Here is a 15,115-nt window from a genome sequence, read left to right on the forward strand (position 1 = left end):
ACTGATCTCCATCTGCACAGACCATTCGTTCTTGCCTACCCAAAATAATTTCAGAAACACATGACACAGACACAAACCCCCTTCCCTCCATCATTTAGCACAGGGCTCTCGAAAACTGGCAACTTTAAGACTTGTGGACTTCAACGCCTAGAATTCCCCAGCTAGCTGGCTGAGGAATTTTGGGAGATGAAGTCCATAAAAGACCCCTAATATAGGCAAAAGGGGGGAGCAGTAAGCCAAAGGGGTGTACTTCCCCAGGGCCAGAAGAACATAACTGAATGCAATAGAAGTTGGATTAGAAGGCTTCTAAGGTTCCTTTCAACTTTATGATTCTATTAAAAAATGCCACAGGAGAGAAACAATATAGGAAAAAAATCTGGAAACCACAAGAAAATACCCCCTCCAGTTAATTTTCAGCCTAATCTTCAAAGGCACTGTGCTTCATAGCAGTCGTGTTTACAGTCCCTTTTATCTCCTGCCTGTTCCTTTGTTTTCAACAGCTACTTCTCTTCTTATCATTAGAATGTAAGAGAATTTCTTCATTTCTCTTTCTATTTTTTGGGAACAAAACATCTGTCTTCCTCTCGGAGGATCATGACCCTTGATTCATTTCACTTAGGGAGACATATTTGGATATGCCTCATTAAGCTACCAGGCAGCCAGAACAGAAACCATAGGGCTAAAAGTTGGATACTGACAAACTGATGCGCAGATGGTCTCCCAAAGCACACAGTGAACTGTACACAGCTTAGGAACCTGTCGTAACTGCGCATAAGGAATAGAAGCCGACACAGCTGCTGACCATTTCTCTACTCATCGCTGGTACAAGGCAGGCCACATGCTCTAAGTGAATCATTGTTTAAATATGACTTTGTTTGACAGAACCCAGAAAAGTTACTAGATTTGCTGACAGAAGTGGGAGTCTAGATTAAGAAAGTCAGACATTTAAGTTTAATTGACGCTTTCAGAGAATAACTTAACTTTATACTATTTTATATAAAACTGGTTACTTGTTTATTCAAGAGAGCCTTGTGAAGATCAAAATCCAAATAGAAAATTAAGAAAAATAAAATAAATATTTTCTTGTCTAATGTATTGCTAAGTGGCCTAATATCTTCTCCCAAATGTTTTTTTTTCCTGAAAACGTAAACAGATTTTTCACTGTTTGACTGGAATGAAGTAAAACAGAAATTAGTAATGAGCTTAAAAAGAAAAAAGAAATTTGCATGGCATTAAATGGGGGACTGACTTGTTCATTGCTCTAAACCTGTTCTTCTCAATCTTAGCAACTTAAAAGATGGTTGGACCTCAACACCCAGAATTCCCCAATTAGTATGCTAGCTGAGGAATTCTGGAAGTTGAAGACCAACCATTTTAAAGTTGCTTGAGCTGAGGAACGCTGCTCTAAGCAAACACTGGCTTTGGGGAGCCAACCATCATTTTAAGTGGCATAATAGATGCAATGGGAACAAACCATCTATTCATGTACATTACTCAAGCAAAACCATGAGTAACTGCCAATGAAAGCAGTCACGTATCAGCTGATTTCAGGCTGTTAATTGAACACAAACCCAGATGAGCAAACAGCACAAGCAAGCATAAGCCATTGGGGTCTTTCCTTTTTAACAAGGGATTCCAAAGCTTCAATTTAATCTGAACATTACAAAGAACATAATTCAGCTCAACTTAGCAAAACATGGACGGATGCTTTGGGAAACTAAAGTCTGTTGCTTTAGTTCATCCACACATAGTTAACTATATATAGCAGTGTTTCTCAACCGTGACAATTTTAAGGCATGTGGACTTCAACTCCCAGAATTCCACAGCCAGCATTGCTGGCTGTGGAATTCTGGAAGTTGAAATCCATGTGCCTTAAAATTGTCAAGGTTGAGAAACACTGATATATAGCATATGGAAACCATTCTCTTAAGTAGGAGTCAAAGAAACGTAAGCCATTTTTCCATGCTCACCTTCGTGTTGGCGCACACTTTCCCCTTCCTAAAGTCTTTGTGGCAGCCCCTCTTATCCAACTTGGCCCAAAGAGCTTTTGCTTTCCAATAACTGAGCTTGGATTTGAGCTTGTGGTAGAAAGTACGATAATCCTTGGGCTTCAGCTCCAAATAATCACAGAGCTCTTGAAAGGCTTTTAGAGTCCCTTTGCAGGTGGAAGCCTGGACAAATCGGTCAAAGAGGACGTGGGCCTGGTTCATCTTTCCATTAATCCCCTCCTGCATGCTTCCAGTTCGGCCAGGGGACCCCCGGACAGCTGATATGTTCCAGTCTGCCTGTCTTCTAGTCCAGTATTTTGCTCATCAATAATTGCTTCTTTTACTCCATAAACACAATTAATCTAGAGAAAGGAAAAGAAAAAAGATTACTAGATAGGCACAGATGAATTTATATCTACATTCACATCTTATTACTGGCATAAAAAACCCACTCAGCTTATAGCTGCTAAACAGAGGGAAGGGCACAGAAAGGTCCATTCTGAATAATAAAGCCGTATGTGCTGCCTTCTATCACATCCTTAATTTCATCAAGCAGAGATTTCATGTTTTTAGCAAAATACAGGTTAGGAATTCTGTTTTTAAGGAAGACTTTTAAAACAATGCTTCGTGAGCTCTATTGATGTCTGTATCATTCGTTCATCATTAGTAAATCCACAATGCATTACTGTATCTAGGAGTTTTCTCTCCTCCAAAATGAAAGCAATCATGGAAAGCCGCACAACTATCAATGAAAAGTATACTTCCAAAACATACATAGTGTACTTCTTTCCCTGCTTCTTACTACACATCTTATTTTGGTCTATCAGTTTCAATCTCTGAGCAAATGAGGTTCTGTGATGAAAATAAGCAGAGCTAAAACAACTACTTTTATGTAGACTCTACAGTAGTCATTCTGCTGCTCCCTGATACCCTTGCAGGAAGTCACAAAGCCAAGGAAATAAATAGATTAACGTTTCTCCATTTTAATGTCTAATACAACAAATATTGAAAGATATAAGTCACATAAAACAAAAGTCTTTAGGACCCCCAGTTAATTTTAAGAATGTAAATGTACCAATAAAGGAGAATATTTGTAGCTCAAGGTTGAAATGAGGGGTCCTTGGAGCTCTCTGAACTCGGTTGTTTTCTTACAAATAGTTCATTATCCAAACTAGATAACATCATCAGTGCTAGTCATGGTGATGTTACCTAATTTGGGTAATGAAATGTCTGCAGGAAAGAACCAAGTTCAGAGAGCACCAAGGATCCCTCAGAATGTAAAGGGTCTTAAAGCCAAAATGTCTGAGAACTGCTGTTTCATGGCCCTCCAAGAAGAGCTGTTTTCACAATCAGAGGCAGGACAAAGAAGAAAAAGGAACAAAGAAATGCTGTGAAATCAATGGGATTTGCATATAGCCAACTCTGATTATACATCACAAGAGGAGGGTGACAGGGATTACAGCAGGGGTCTTCAAATTTGGCCCTTTTCTGACTTGTGGACTTCAACTTTCAGAATTCCTCACCCAGCGTACACAAGTCCACAAGTCATAAAAGGACCAAGTTTGAAGACCCCTGGATTACAGAATACAGAATAACAGAGTTGGAAGGGACTTTGGAGGTTTTTTAGTCCAACCCCCCTGCTCAGGCAGGAAATCCTATACCATTTCAGACAAATAGTTGTCCAACACTTTTGGAGGCAAGCCATTCCAATAATTATTTGTTCTAACTGTCAGAAAATTTCTCCTTAGTTCTAGGTTGGTTCTCTTCTGGATTAGTTTCCATCCATTGCTTCTTGTCCTGCCTTCTGGTGCTTTGGAGAATAGGTCGACTCCCTCTTCTGGACGGCACCCCTTAGATTTTGGAACACTGCTATCATGTCACCCCTAGTCCTTCTTTTCATTAAACTAGACATTATAAATTATATCCAGCAGCATTCATATAATAAACCACCAGCAAAATCTTTTTAGGAATGTATAAGCAAAGATGTTGCCATAAGTGTGGGTTAGTTCAAATATGCTGCTTAATTTTGGTCAGTGCAATTATGATTTACAAATCAACTTCAAATTACGGTGTTATATGGGTTATGGCTGACACTTGGAGATATGCTATCTTCAGACATAATGCTTAACTATAGTTTCAGAACTATTAGAATATATGTCTACATATAGCCACTAACATCATGAGGCATTTGGTTTTTTTAATACCATATTTAAGGAATATATTAAAATAGCAGAGGATGTGTTGAGCCTCCCAGGCAGAGCAACCTCCACAAATGATGGGGTTGTTATTTGTTCTGGACCAAACTCCCTTTTGACTTGCAATATGTGCCAGTTGAAAACCAAAGATTATATACATTGCAGAGCCAGCAATCCAATTCTACCCACTTAACTATGCTTTGAAAATGAGTTACCCATGCTGCATATCCCACCCACTTCCTAAAACAAAACCTAGACTAATTACATGACAGATTAGCTATTGTCTATTGTCCAGACATAGAAGTGCAGCTGTGTTGAATAAACTCCCCAAGCACTACCTTTCCCATTGTCCCTTTCCTTCTTTAAAGGCATTAAGGTATTGAGGAGCCTTATGAAGTAAGCCTTATATCAGTGGTTCTCAACCTTTTTAATGCCGCGACCCCCAACCGGTCATAAGTCGAGGACTACTCAACTGGTCATAAGCTGAGGACTACTCAACTGGTGCACCACTGTTTGCAGAATGGGACTTTTGGTGGGCTCAGCAGGGCAGAGACAGCCTGGCAATTCCTATTGGCTTTTGAAAGCCAATAGAATTAGACTCCATTCAAGAGAGTCTATTCTATTGGTTTTCAAAAGCCAATAGAATAAAAGGGAGTAGCACAGCTAAGGAAAAGGGGGAAAAAATGGTGGACTGCGTTATTTGGCGACCCCCTGAAATTGTCATTTGACCCCAAATGGGGTCCTGACCCACAGGTTGAGAACAACTGCATTAAAGTGTCTGCATCCTTTTAAAGTTTCCTATGCTGGTTTAGCAGATGTCTCCACATCTGTGTACAGGGGCAAATAACCTTTCCACTGGGACTCCGAGGCCAGTAAAGTAGTTATATGCAACCAGAGACAATTTATGATACAAACTGTATAACGATGCAGCTGTGCTAATGGTGCGAATAAAACTGCTCAATTGCATTGCCATGCTCTGCAAAGCTTGTTTTTCAAATGCTCTGTATAGCACAAATAGTCATCACTATAAAGCCACTAACAAGTGAGCAAAAAATAACAGCAGCTATCTGTTTCCTCTCTTCTGACTATTGCTGATAATCTAAGGTAAAAACCTATTTTTTAAAAAAAATATATAAACAGAGGCCAATAATAATTATTATCATCATCATTTAAATGTGTTTGCCCTGTTTCAAAAGATTCTGGGCAGTAACAGTAACAATAATAATAATGAGGAACTCTGGGCAAGTATTCTAAATCTTCTGATCCCTACTCAAGAATGTGTCTTCTCAGAAACCCTATCTGCATGTATTTCCAAACCTCTTTAGTGTGCCAAGTTACATTTATGCTCACCTACTACAGATAAAACACTTTATATATTAATAGGGATCATATACCAAAGAACACTCAGCAATTAAGTTCCAAATGAAATTTACAGACCAAATTCAAAGCTAAATTTAGCACATCGTATCCTCTGCTGCATCTTGCTTTGGGAGGAGAAAAAGACACTTTGCCTAACCTGGATGCTATAATAAGGTGTATAGGTAAAGAATTTCAAAGGAGGTTAAAACAGAAAGCCCTGGAATTCTCTCTTCTTCAAGAACCAAAATGTACTATATGCCAAGTCCTCAATAGAATCTCCCTCCGCGTATTCAGCCCATTCTTTACATGTGATCCACTGACCAACTGAGGCTAACCCTTCAGACATCTGTGGAAATGAACTCTGATCTACTCTAGAAAAAAAAAGTCTGCCAAAAGAAATTTGATCATCTTTACAGACAAGACTGGCTCTCTCGGCTAAGAACGGAGATGAGCACCACTCCCTAAAGCAGTGGTTCTCAACCTGTGGGTCGGGATCCCATATGGGGTCGAACGACCATTTCACAGGGGTCGCCAAACAACGCAGTCCGCCATTTATTTCCCCTTTTCCTTAGCTGTGCTGCTCCCTTTTATTCTATTGGCTTTTGAAAGCCAATAGAATAGACTCTCTTGAATAGAGTCTAATTCTATTGGCTTTCAAAAGCCAATAGGAATTGTCCAGGCTGTCTCTGCCCTGCTGAGCCCGCCAAAAGTCCCATTCTGCAAACGGTGCTGCACCAGTTGAGTAGTCCTCGACTTACGACCGGTTGGGGGTCGCGGCATTAAAAAGGTTGAGACCCACTGCCCTAAAGTCAGACACGACTGGACAGAGGAAATCTTTACCTTTTTTTTGCTGGTGTAATACTCAAAGCTTTGCATGATGCAAAGATGGGGCAGCCAAGAATTCCAGAAAAGATTGGAAATTCTGTTAGTGGGAAAACTAACTGTAATAAGCTGTAAGTCCTACCCCGTTCACCTGAGTTGGATGTACATACCCTCAAATTAAAGCTGACAGTCTGCAGTTAAAACACATTGTGTTTGTTTCATTCCAACTCCATTGTGGTGGTGTATAGAGCCAAAGATGTTCGAATTGTGTCACTGTCCCAATATTTCTGGACCTGACTGTACAGCCTATACTTCCATAATTTCCGTCCTCCTTCCAAGAGGAGGCACCCCCTCCCCGCCCCCTTGAATCCCAAGGGCAGGAAGATGGGAGGGAGACATGTCTGCCAAATTTCCAAGGTACTGCTTATGCATGTCTGGGCTGGATGTTGCTACGAGCCTGCAACATCTTGTATACTTTGTCCTAACATTGACTCAGAGCCTCTACATATTCCTTGGTCCATGCATTGGAGAGGAGGAAGAAAGGAAAGAAAGGGAACAGATGGATTTTTAATTCACGAGGAAAGACGCAGGAAGATCCTTTTTCCTCTGTACAACTGCTAGTAAGTACTCGTCCTTGACTCATGGCTCCATGTGGGTTCCAGAACAAAAAGGACTAAATAATACATGAGGACAGATAGCAAAAAGTCCCTAAAAGATTACTGCCAACCAGGTGTTGTTGTTGTTTTTTTTTGGGGGGGGGAGGGGGGACAGCTGTGTTTTGCAGCTTTACTTAACAAGCTTAAGGGAAATGCAGTATACTAATTTTTCTCCGCATGAATCTACTCAACACTTAGCACTCCACAGGCAGCAGATTGGTAATTGGTGCTTCATAATGCAGACAAAATGGCTAAAAAGTGAAAGGATCAATATAGTCTTACAAGCCTGTTTGACAGTTTCCAACTGAAAGCAAAGAGGTTGGGTCAGAGGCCCACAGCAATTTAGTGAGATCATTTGTAATAGAGTAGCAGAGATCAAAGAAAGAACACTTTCCATCCAACCTTCAACAAGATAAAAACATCACCGCCACTCATGTGCATCTTTCCTTTTGTTTCAGATAGCTGTTGAAACACCTTTTTAATCCTTTGGTGTGTGCTGACATCAGAAGATTTCCAGTTGTAAAGGGCAAGGCCACCAGAGAGACCAAGAAAAGCAGTCTAATTCTTTCCACTCCTCTATGATAGCTTTGTGAATTATAAGTATGGCAGATGTGCTGCCTATAATCACCAGAGGGGGAAAGAAAAGAGGAACGTACCGTAAACTATCCATAATTATCAGGCAGAATTTTGCAATCTGGCAGAAGAAACGTATTTGTTTTAACATTTATATAAACAAACAGAAAGCCAATTCAAGAGGCTCAAAATGATGAGGACACCCATGCCTTGAAAGCTGAGCTATATAAACCACGAGTTAGGCCTGCCCAGATGTTAAGTTGCTGAGGAGGATGTAGAGAAAGACATATCTGAGTTGAGCTCTACAACAAACACTAGAGGTAATAATGGCAAAAAGAAAACTATATGGAGACCTTGATGCCTCTCTGAGGTTGGTTGTTTTCTTGCAGACATTTGATCACCCAACTAGGCAACACATTCAGTGCTAGCAGGGATTGGGGTTTGCTCCCTGTTTATATACAGTAGCTTGCCCTGTCAGTGTTGGAGTGTTGCTTTCTTCCTGGTAGTTCCTTGATTACACTGTCTTTTACTGTTTGTCTGATTTGGTCATTTCTTGATTGGGCATTGTCTACAGCTTGATTGTTGGTCTGGGATTAATCTTGGTGTTAATCTTAGTTTTTCTGTTGATGGTGTTGATACTGAATCCATACTTGTGGTTGTATGCATGGGAGTACTATACTTTCTAAACACTGCATTATAGTCCCTGCTTTGAATCCTGATGTGGTGATCCCATGGGTGTTCCTCTGATTTATTGATATATTTGTCCATTATAAAAGGAAACAAAAAGACCAGAATCCCTTCTCACCAGCAATCAACACGCAGACACAGTATAGTAGTAAACAAGAGCCTGATCAAGGAAATACCAACAACACTGACAAGGCAAGCCACTGTATATGAACACAGAGCAAACCCCACTCTCTTCTAGCACTGAAGATGTTACCTTGCTGGGTAATGAAATGTCTGCAAGAAAACAATCAAATTCACAGTCAGTCCACCCAGGGCTTCACAATTCAACCCTGAGCTACAAATATTCTATTGGCAGAAATGACATGCAAGCTAACCCAACTGTTCAGATAAAACTAATTAAAATGGCCACGATTTATCAAATATTATCACCGTGAATCCTACTAACAATACTGTAGAACAGTGTTTCTTAACTTTAACAACTTTAATGCTGACTTTTCCTTTCCCGTATAGATTTGATTTCTGGGTGAAGTTTCTGGCAAGCTCAGTGTAGAACAGGGCCCAACCATGGCTACTTTAAGACTTGTGGATTTGAATGCCCAGAATTCCCCAGCCAGTATGTAGAACTAAATCTAATTTATGGTTGCTTATTTTTCAATGATCTAGAATAGAAAGGGATAGAGTGTTATACAACTCTGGAGATGGCTGGTGACTTCTCCCTTCGCCTTTAACTCTGTCTCTTATTTTCAACTTGTAAAGTTTAACCTTGTTTTTGATTATGTTTTAACTTTGCTTTAAATCATTTTTTGTATTATTTTATAATGTTGTCTATAAACCTTCCAGCATCACTTAAGGTGAAATGGGTGGTGTAGAAATTTGATCAATAAATATAAAAATACAATACACTTCTATATCCTTATATTTGAAAAGAAAAGCCAACAGATGAGTTAGACAAAAGGTTGCATTTTACTATGTTTGCAACATTTTAATTAAATTTACACCACAAGAGTGATTATTTATTTCAAATAAAATAGAAATGTGATTTTTAAACACACACACACACACCCCACTAGAGTGGTTAGAAGATTTTGCTCAAATCACCCCCAGAACGTGATTTTGGATCTATCAAATCATACAATTTAATTTAATTTAATCTGTCATTTTTTCATGGAGGATTGCTCTCAAGATAAAATGAGACTTAACCATTTATGGAGTCATAGCTGTCTTAAAAGAAAAATAAAATATAACCAATAAAATAAATAATCTAACAGCATTAAAACCAAATTAAAGCAACCAGCAATTAAGTTGCTTCAGGAATGAATCTCAAGATATTAGTATCACAACTGAAAAAGCCCTGCATATCAAATTAATGAATAACAAATGCTTCCTCTACTTGGCAGGACTACACAACACCCACACATTCAGTGTTCATCCTTAGAACACTTCACAATGTTGCTTCAACAAGACAAAGGGCTGGCATAAATTCAGTGTTCTCTGTGAAACATACTTCATCATTCAATGCCAACCTTCTCTAATCTGGTGCCCTCTGAAGTGTTGGCTTTCAAGTCTTCAAATTCTCAGCTGTTGGAAATTATGGGAAATCAGTTGTTAGATCCAGGAGGCAGAGGGTTTTTCCTCTATCAAAACTTTAAGTTTGAATTGCTTAACCAATGTTGCTAAAAAAAAAAAAGAACACTTCAGAAATGGGTTGAAAAGTTGTCTCATTCTTCAACCATTTATTGGCAAGTGTTCACTAAGCTCAGGAAGAAAAAACATATAGTAAGGGCACAGCTTGTTTCTCTTCTTCTTGCCCCAATTTTCGGAAAAGTAGGTAAAGAACTTTGGACATGTAGTTTGGTAAGAATTTCTAAGCAACAAACTATTGTTTATAGATGGCTTATTTGGGCACTCTAAATCAACGAGTATGAATGATTTGGAAAAAGGAGAGAAAGCATACTGAGCAATGATATGAATCAGAATCCTGAATGTTTATACTGCAATTGAGCAAGCCAGAATTCAGTTTATTCTTATATGAAAGCACAGCTATTATTTCTTTCAATGTACCCACAATGGCATATGGCAGCTTTCCAATCATGGATGGAAAAATGTAGACAGTTCCTATAATGAATATCCAGTAAAAACAGGCTGAATATGTAGGTGTGGTCACCTAGCCATCTTTCCATTTATGTAGGAAGAACATCAAAAGCTGAACTATGTGTTGAGTTTCCTTCCAATTTTTATACAACAGAAGAGAACAGGTGATCTTTGCCAACTCTGTTGTGGACTTTGTGCCTGGAGGCTCATTTTGACCTGCATGAATGAGTCACATTCTAAGTAATCATAACCACACTATGTGCACAAACAGTATGCTGATCCTTCCAAGAAAAATGGGGAAAAAAGCTACCAAGGGTTAGGGCATCTCTTGCTGCTAGATGTTGCCTTATAAGAGCACATGGAAATCAGTTAGGGAGCTAAAAATAAATACAGGAAAAGTATTTTCTTCTAAGCGCACCAAGAAATAAGACTTGGGCTGCCTTTAAATCTTCACCGCTGAAATGGGTCTGGATCAGTAAATTAAGAAATCCCCAGTTCAAAATTTACATCTTTTCAGTACTAAGTTCTAGTCCCTCCTGGAGAATGAGACTGCCAATTTTGAGCATGAGTATAGGAAGCATTACTGACTTGAATGTTACTTACAAATGATCTCAGCCAAAGGTGGGAGGAGGATCAGATGATAGATGTTTTGTTGTGGTTAAGGCATTCAGTTGCTCCTGATGGAGCTCTGGTCAGCAGCTGTTCAGGATGACTCAAAATCCACAACCAGGAGAAGGTTCCTGTCCAGCCCGCAAATTTCCTTCACAAAACAATGTTGGCATCCTAAGGAGATGCCTCTGGATAATTTCCTTACTAACATACTTATTTCTATTTGCAGAATTTCATTGTTTTCATTATGGCAAGCATTGAGGTGATGGAGCCACAGGCCATCACTCAGCTGAACCCCTAATCCTCATAGTGCTGTCTAATATCAATGTGTTTTTACCCATGTAGTATGGCTGTAATATTATTTATCCTTCTTATTTACCCTTCTTACTTCCCCTCTGTTATTGGTATTATTATTAGGATTATCATTATTCTGTTGCTTTGCATTTACACCGAAAGCTTTTGCATCAGAGACAAATTCCTTGTGTGCCTAATCAACCTGGCCAATAAAGTATTCTGTTTTATCCTAATTAACTCAATTCCCTTTATGATGGCTAAAGATTACAGGAGACAAAGTGCAGACAGCCAAAGGCACCTATATTAAGGGAAGCTATCTCAGCCTTTTCATTCCGCACACTATCCACTCCTGTCTCACATTCTATTAAGCCAAGATTCTTTCTTGGTATCTGGCCTTTAATATGCATTTTTGCCATGATATTTTTGCACAGAAAAGATGCATTTTTTACAAGAAAATGTTGATTGCACACAATCTTCCTAAAGGAAATCAACCCTGACTCTTCTTTGGAAGGCCAAATACTGAAGCTGAAGCTCAAATGCTTTGGCCATAAAACGAGAAGAGAAGATTCCTTGGAAAATATCCGGATGTTAGGAAAGATTGAAGGCAAAAGGCAAAGGACAGCAGAGGATGAGATGGTTAGATAGTGTCACTGACAAAATGAACATGAATTTGGGCAAACTTTGGGAGACAGTAGAAAAGGGGTGGGGGGGAGGGAGGGGCTGGCATGGTATGGTCCACAGGGTTGTGAAGAGTCAGACACGATTTAGTGACTAAACAACACCACCACTCATAATTTTCCTGATTAGCGAATTTGAATACTGGAAACCATACCCTTCCTCCATGCAACTGGCCCCTACATTGGCCCTCTATAAAAGAGCTCTAAAACTGGCTGTTTCCCCAGACTTTGGGTTGTGGATTCTGTGTGTTTGCCTGTTTTTTAATGGCTGTTTTTTAAATATAGCATTTGATGGTGTTTTTCTTTTAAACTGCGAGGCACAATTGCATTTACTATATATTGCCCAGAGTCATTGCAGAATTGAGTGGCCTAATTAATTAAAGAGTATTTTCCCCCTGAGTGGGTTTTTAATTTATTTCCATTTAAATCAATTCCACCCTGAATTTACAGTCTTCTCTACTGTTTCACCATGCTTTTATCCTTGCTTTGGAAAAGTGATTATTTTCTGTTCTGGCTCTTAATCAGTATGCCATGTCTGAGCTTAACAAAAAACAACAGTAAAGCTAGGTTCAAGCTGAGCTTGGCTCCTAGTGAATATATGTCACAACTATGCAGTTTTCTTGGCAACAGTTGTAATTTTTTTTCCCTTGGGATATGTTTCAACTTTCTACTCTAGTCCCTAGCCAGATATTCCCCAGAATATTCTAAATCAGTGTTTCTCAACCTTAACAATTTTAAGGCATGTGGACTTCAACTCCCAGAATTCCACAGCCAGCAATGCTGGCTGTGGAATTCTGGGAGTTGAAGTCCACATGCCTTAAAATTGTCAAGGTTGAGAAACACTGTTCTAAATACTAAATAGGCCTGGCCCTGCTTATCTTTCAAGACCAGACATGGTCTGCCAGGTGATGCCCTCTACTGAGATAAAAGGCAACCAATTCTTTAATTTATCCAATCCCATCCAGGAGAGGGCAGTCACACCTATGTACAGGTAAAAGTAGTATGGTAAGTATTAATTTCGCAAACAGAGATCACAGAGACAACCAAGTTCCAGTTAGGCAAAAAACTGGACAATTTATATGTATTAGTCAATTCATAACCCATTTTTCTTTTTTATTCCAGTGCAACTTACAAACAATAAAAAATACAACATACAAAACAGAAGTAAAGTAACACAATTAAAATCAATGAATAAAACAACTGACAATTAAGAGCTTTGAGAAAGAGATGTATTTTCACTACCTTCCTAACTCATGAGACAGGGAAACCAAAGAAAGCCCTTTAGGAAACCTGCTCAATAGCTTGAGAGCCATAAAGAAGACCCTTTCTTGTGTATCCCATAGATCAGACGTAGACAACCTTGGCTCTTTTATGACTCGTGGACTTCAACTCCCAGAATTCCTGGCTGGCTCAGGAATTCTGGGAGTTGAAGTCCACGAGTCATAAAAGAGCCAAGGTTGCCTACCCCTGCCATAGATGATACACTTCTGGTACTGGGGGAGGTTCTTCTGCTGGTCTCAGTAACCAGACAGCTCATAAGATGAGAAGTGGTCTGGAAGATCATCAATCCCTAAGCCTTTTAGGACTTTATAGTTCAACACCAACATCTTCAATTGTGCTCAGCAAGTAGTGCCGATCTTTCAGTGAAGATTGCACTAGTCAGCAGTCTAACCAGAGTATACAATAGCCAAGTCAGTTTGTAACTAAAACATGGCTAAATGTTAGCTAATCCTACCAGTCCAGATGTAAAAAAAAAAATACACTCTCCACCATGAACTTCAAGCGCGACAACAGAGAATATTCTCACATTGCAAATCTACTTCTTTGGGGGAAGCGCAGGGCCATCCAGAACAACCTTCATTCCCATCAGCTTTTCTCTTACTAACAGCAACGTCGTCTTGCTTTAGTTTCAAGCTTGTCCTTTCTCAACCAGTTCATTTTCACATTTAGGCAATGATCAAGGATACAGATTGCTTCTGTGAAGTTTCAAGGTAGAGAGCAAAAGATTTGGGTTCATCAGCACATTAATAATATCCCAAGCTACAAACTTCTGCAAGTAGACAAGACAAGACAGAAGAACCCCACAGAATGTCATAGGTCAGCAATCTATATGTTTCATTAACCTCTCAGCACCACTTTCTGGGAACACCCCGACTGAAGGACCAGAACCATTGCAAAAGAGGACCTCCAAGGTCCAGCCCTGTTAGATGGCCAAGAAAAATACCATATTCAATGGTATGGAAAATTACTGAGTGCAGCACACACTACATTTAGTCACCCATGCCCTGATCACTTCCCAATTGGATTATTACAACATGCTCTCCACGGGATTGCCCTTGGACCACCTGGAAACTTCAACTGGTCCAGAATACAACAGCACACACAATAATAGAGTGCAGCTCTGTTGCATGAGCTGCTCTGACTTTCAGTTTCTTTCCAGGTGCAATTCAAGGTGTTGATCATCACCTTTAAAGTCCTATATCAGTGGTGGCGAACCTATGGCACGCGTGCCACAGGTGGCACTCAGAGCCCTCTCTGTGGGCACGCGCGCCATGCCCCAGAGATGGCAAGCGTCCCTCTTCAACCAGCTGCCCGCTAACTTGCTGAGGTCCCATGTGGCCGGATGCATCCCAGCATGGCTGGCTTCCCTGCCCCCCGTCCCATCCCTCCTGGCCTCACATGCTCTCCTTTTCCTGGGCACGACCCACTGCATCACCTCCTCAGCTGTCAGCCGGCCATCCAGCTCAGAGGTGGCTTCTCTGAACTGCTGGCGGCGGGCTGCAGAGCCCCAGAGTACGCTGGTCGCCGAGGTGTCAGGCTGTAACTGCTGACGCACACTGTTGGACCTCAGGTGCTTGCTGGCTTCTGTGTGCGGGGGCCCATGGTGTCAGGCAGCAGCCATCCTGGCCCTTGCCTCCCCTTGCCCTGCGACAATGACACCCCTGTCCTGCCTCACCTTGCCTCACCCCGCAGGACGAGCCTCCTGCCCATCGCCCCACCTGCCCAAGACCCCCTGGATCTCCCTCAACCCTGCCCAGCCCCAACAGGTGTCCCTCCCCACAAGCAACATCGAGGTGACCATGCCCACCTTGGCCACACCCACCCAGTCTGCCATGACCACAACCACGCCCACCCAGTGGGCCATGCCCACCTGGCACCCAGCG

General features: G+C 40.7%; 1 protein-coding gene across 26 annotated transcripts in view; it reads right to left on the reverse strand.

The window, feature by feature from the left end:
* MICAL3 (microtubule associated monooxygenase, calponin and LIM domain containing 3) overlaps nucleotides 1-15,115 on the reverse strand; it is a 217,999-nt gene that overhangs the window by 115,965 nt on the left and 86,919 nt on the right. For all 26 annotated transcript variants that reach the window (XM_039364504.1, XM_039364665.1, XM_039364415.1 and 23 more), the window contains exon 2: nucleotides 1,971-2,350. In XM_039364504.1, the coding sequence (XP_039220438.1) occupies nucleotides 1,971-2,234 (264 nt within the window). In that variant the 5' untranslated portion in view covers nucleotides 2,235-2,350. The remainder of the gene's footprint in view (nucleotides 1-1,970; nucleotides 2,351-15,115) is intronic.

Source organism: Crotalus tigris, unplaced genomic scaffold (assembly GCF_016545835.1).
Source record: "Crotalus tigris isolate CLP2741 ecotype Arizona unplaced genomic scaffold, ASM1654583v1 scf7180000017541.2806704, whole genome shotgun sequence".
In the NCBI taxonomy this organism is placed as follows: Eukaryota; Metazoa; Chordata; class Lepidosauria; order Squamata; family Viperidae; genus Crotalus; species Crotalus tigris.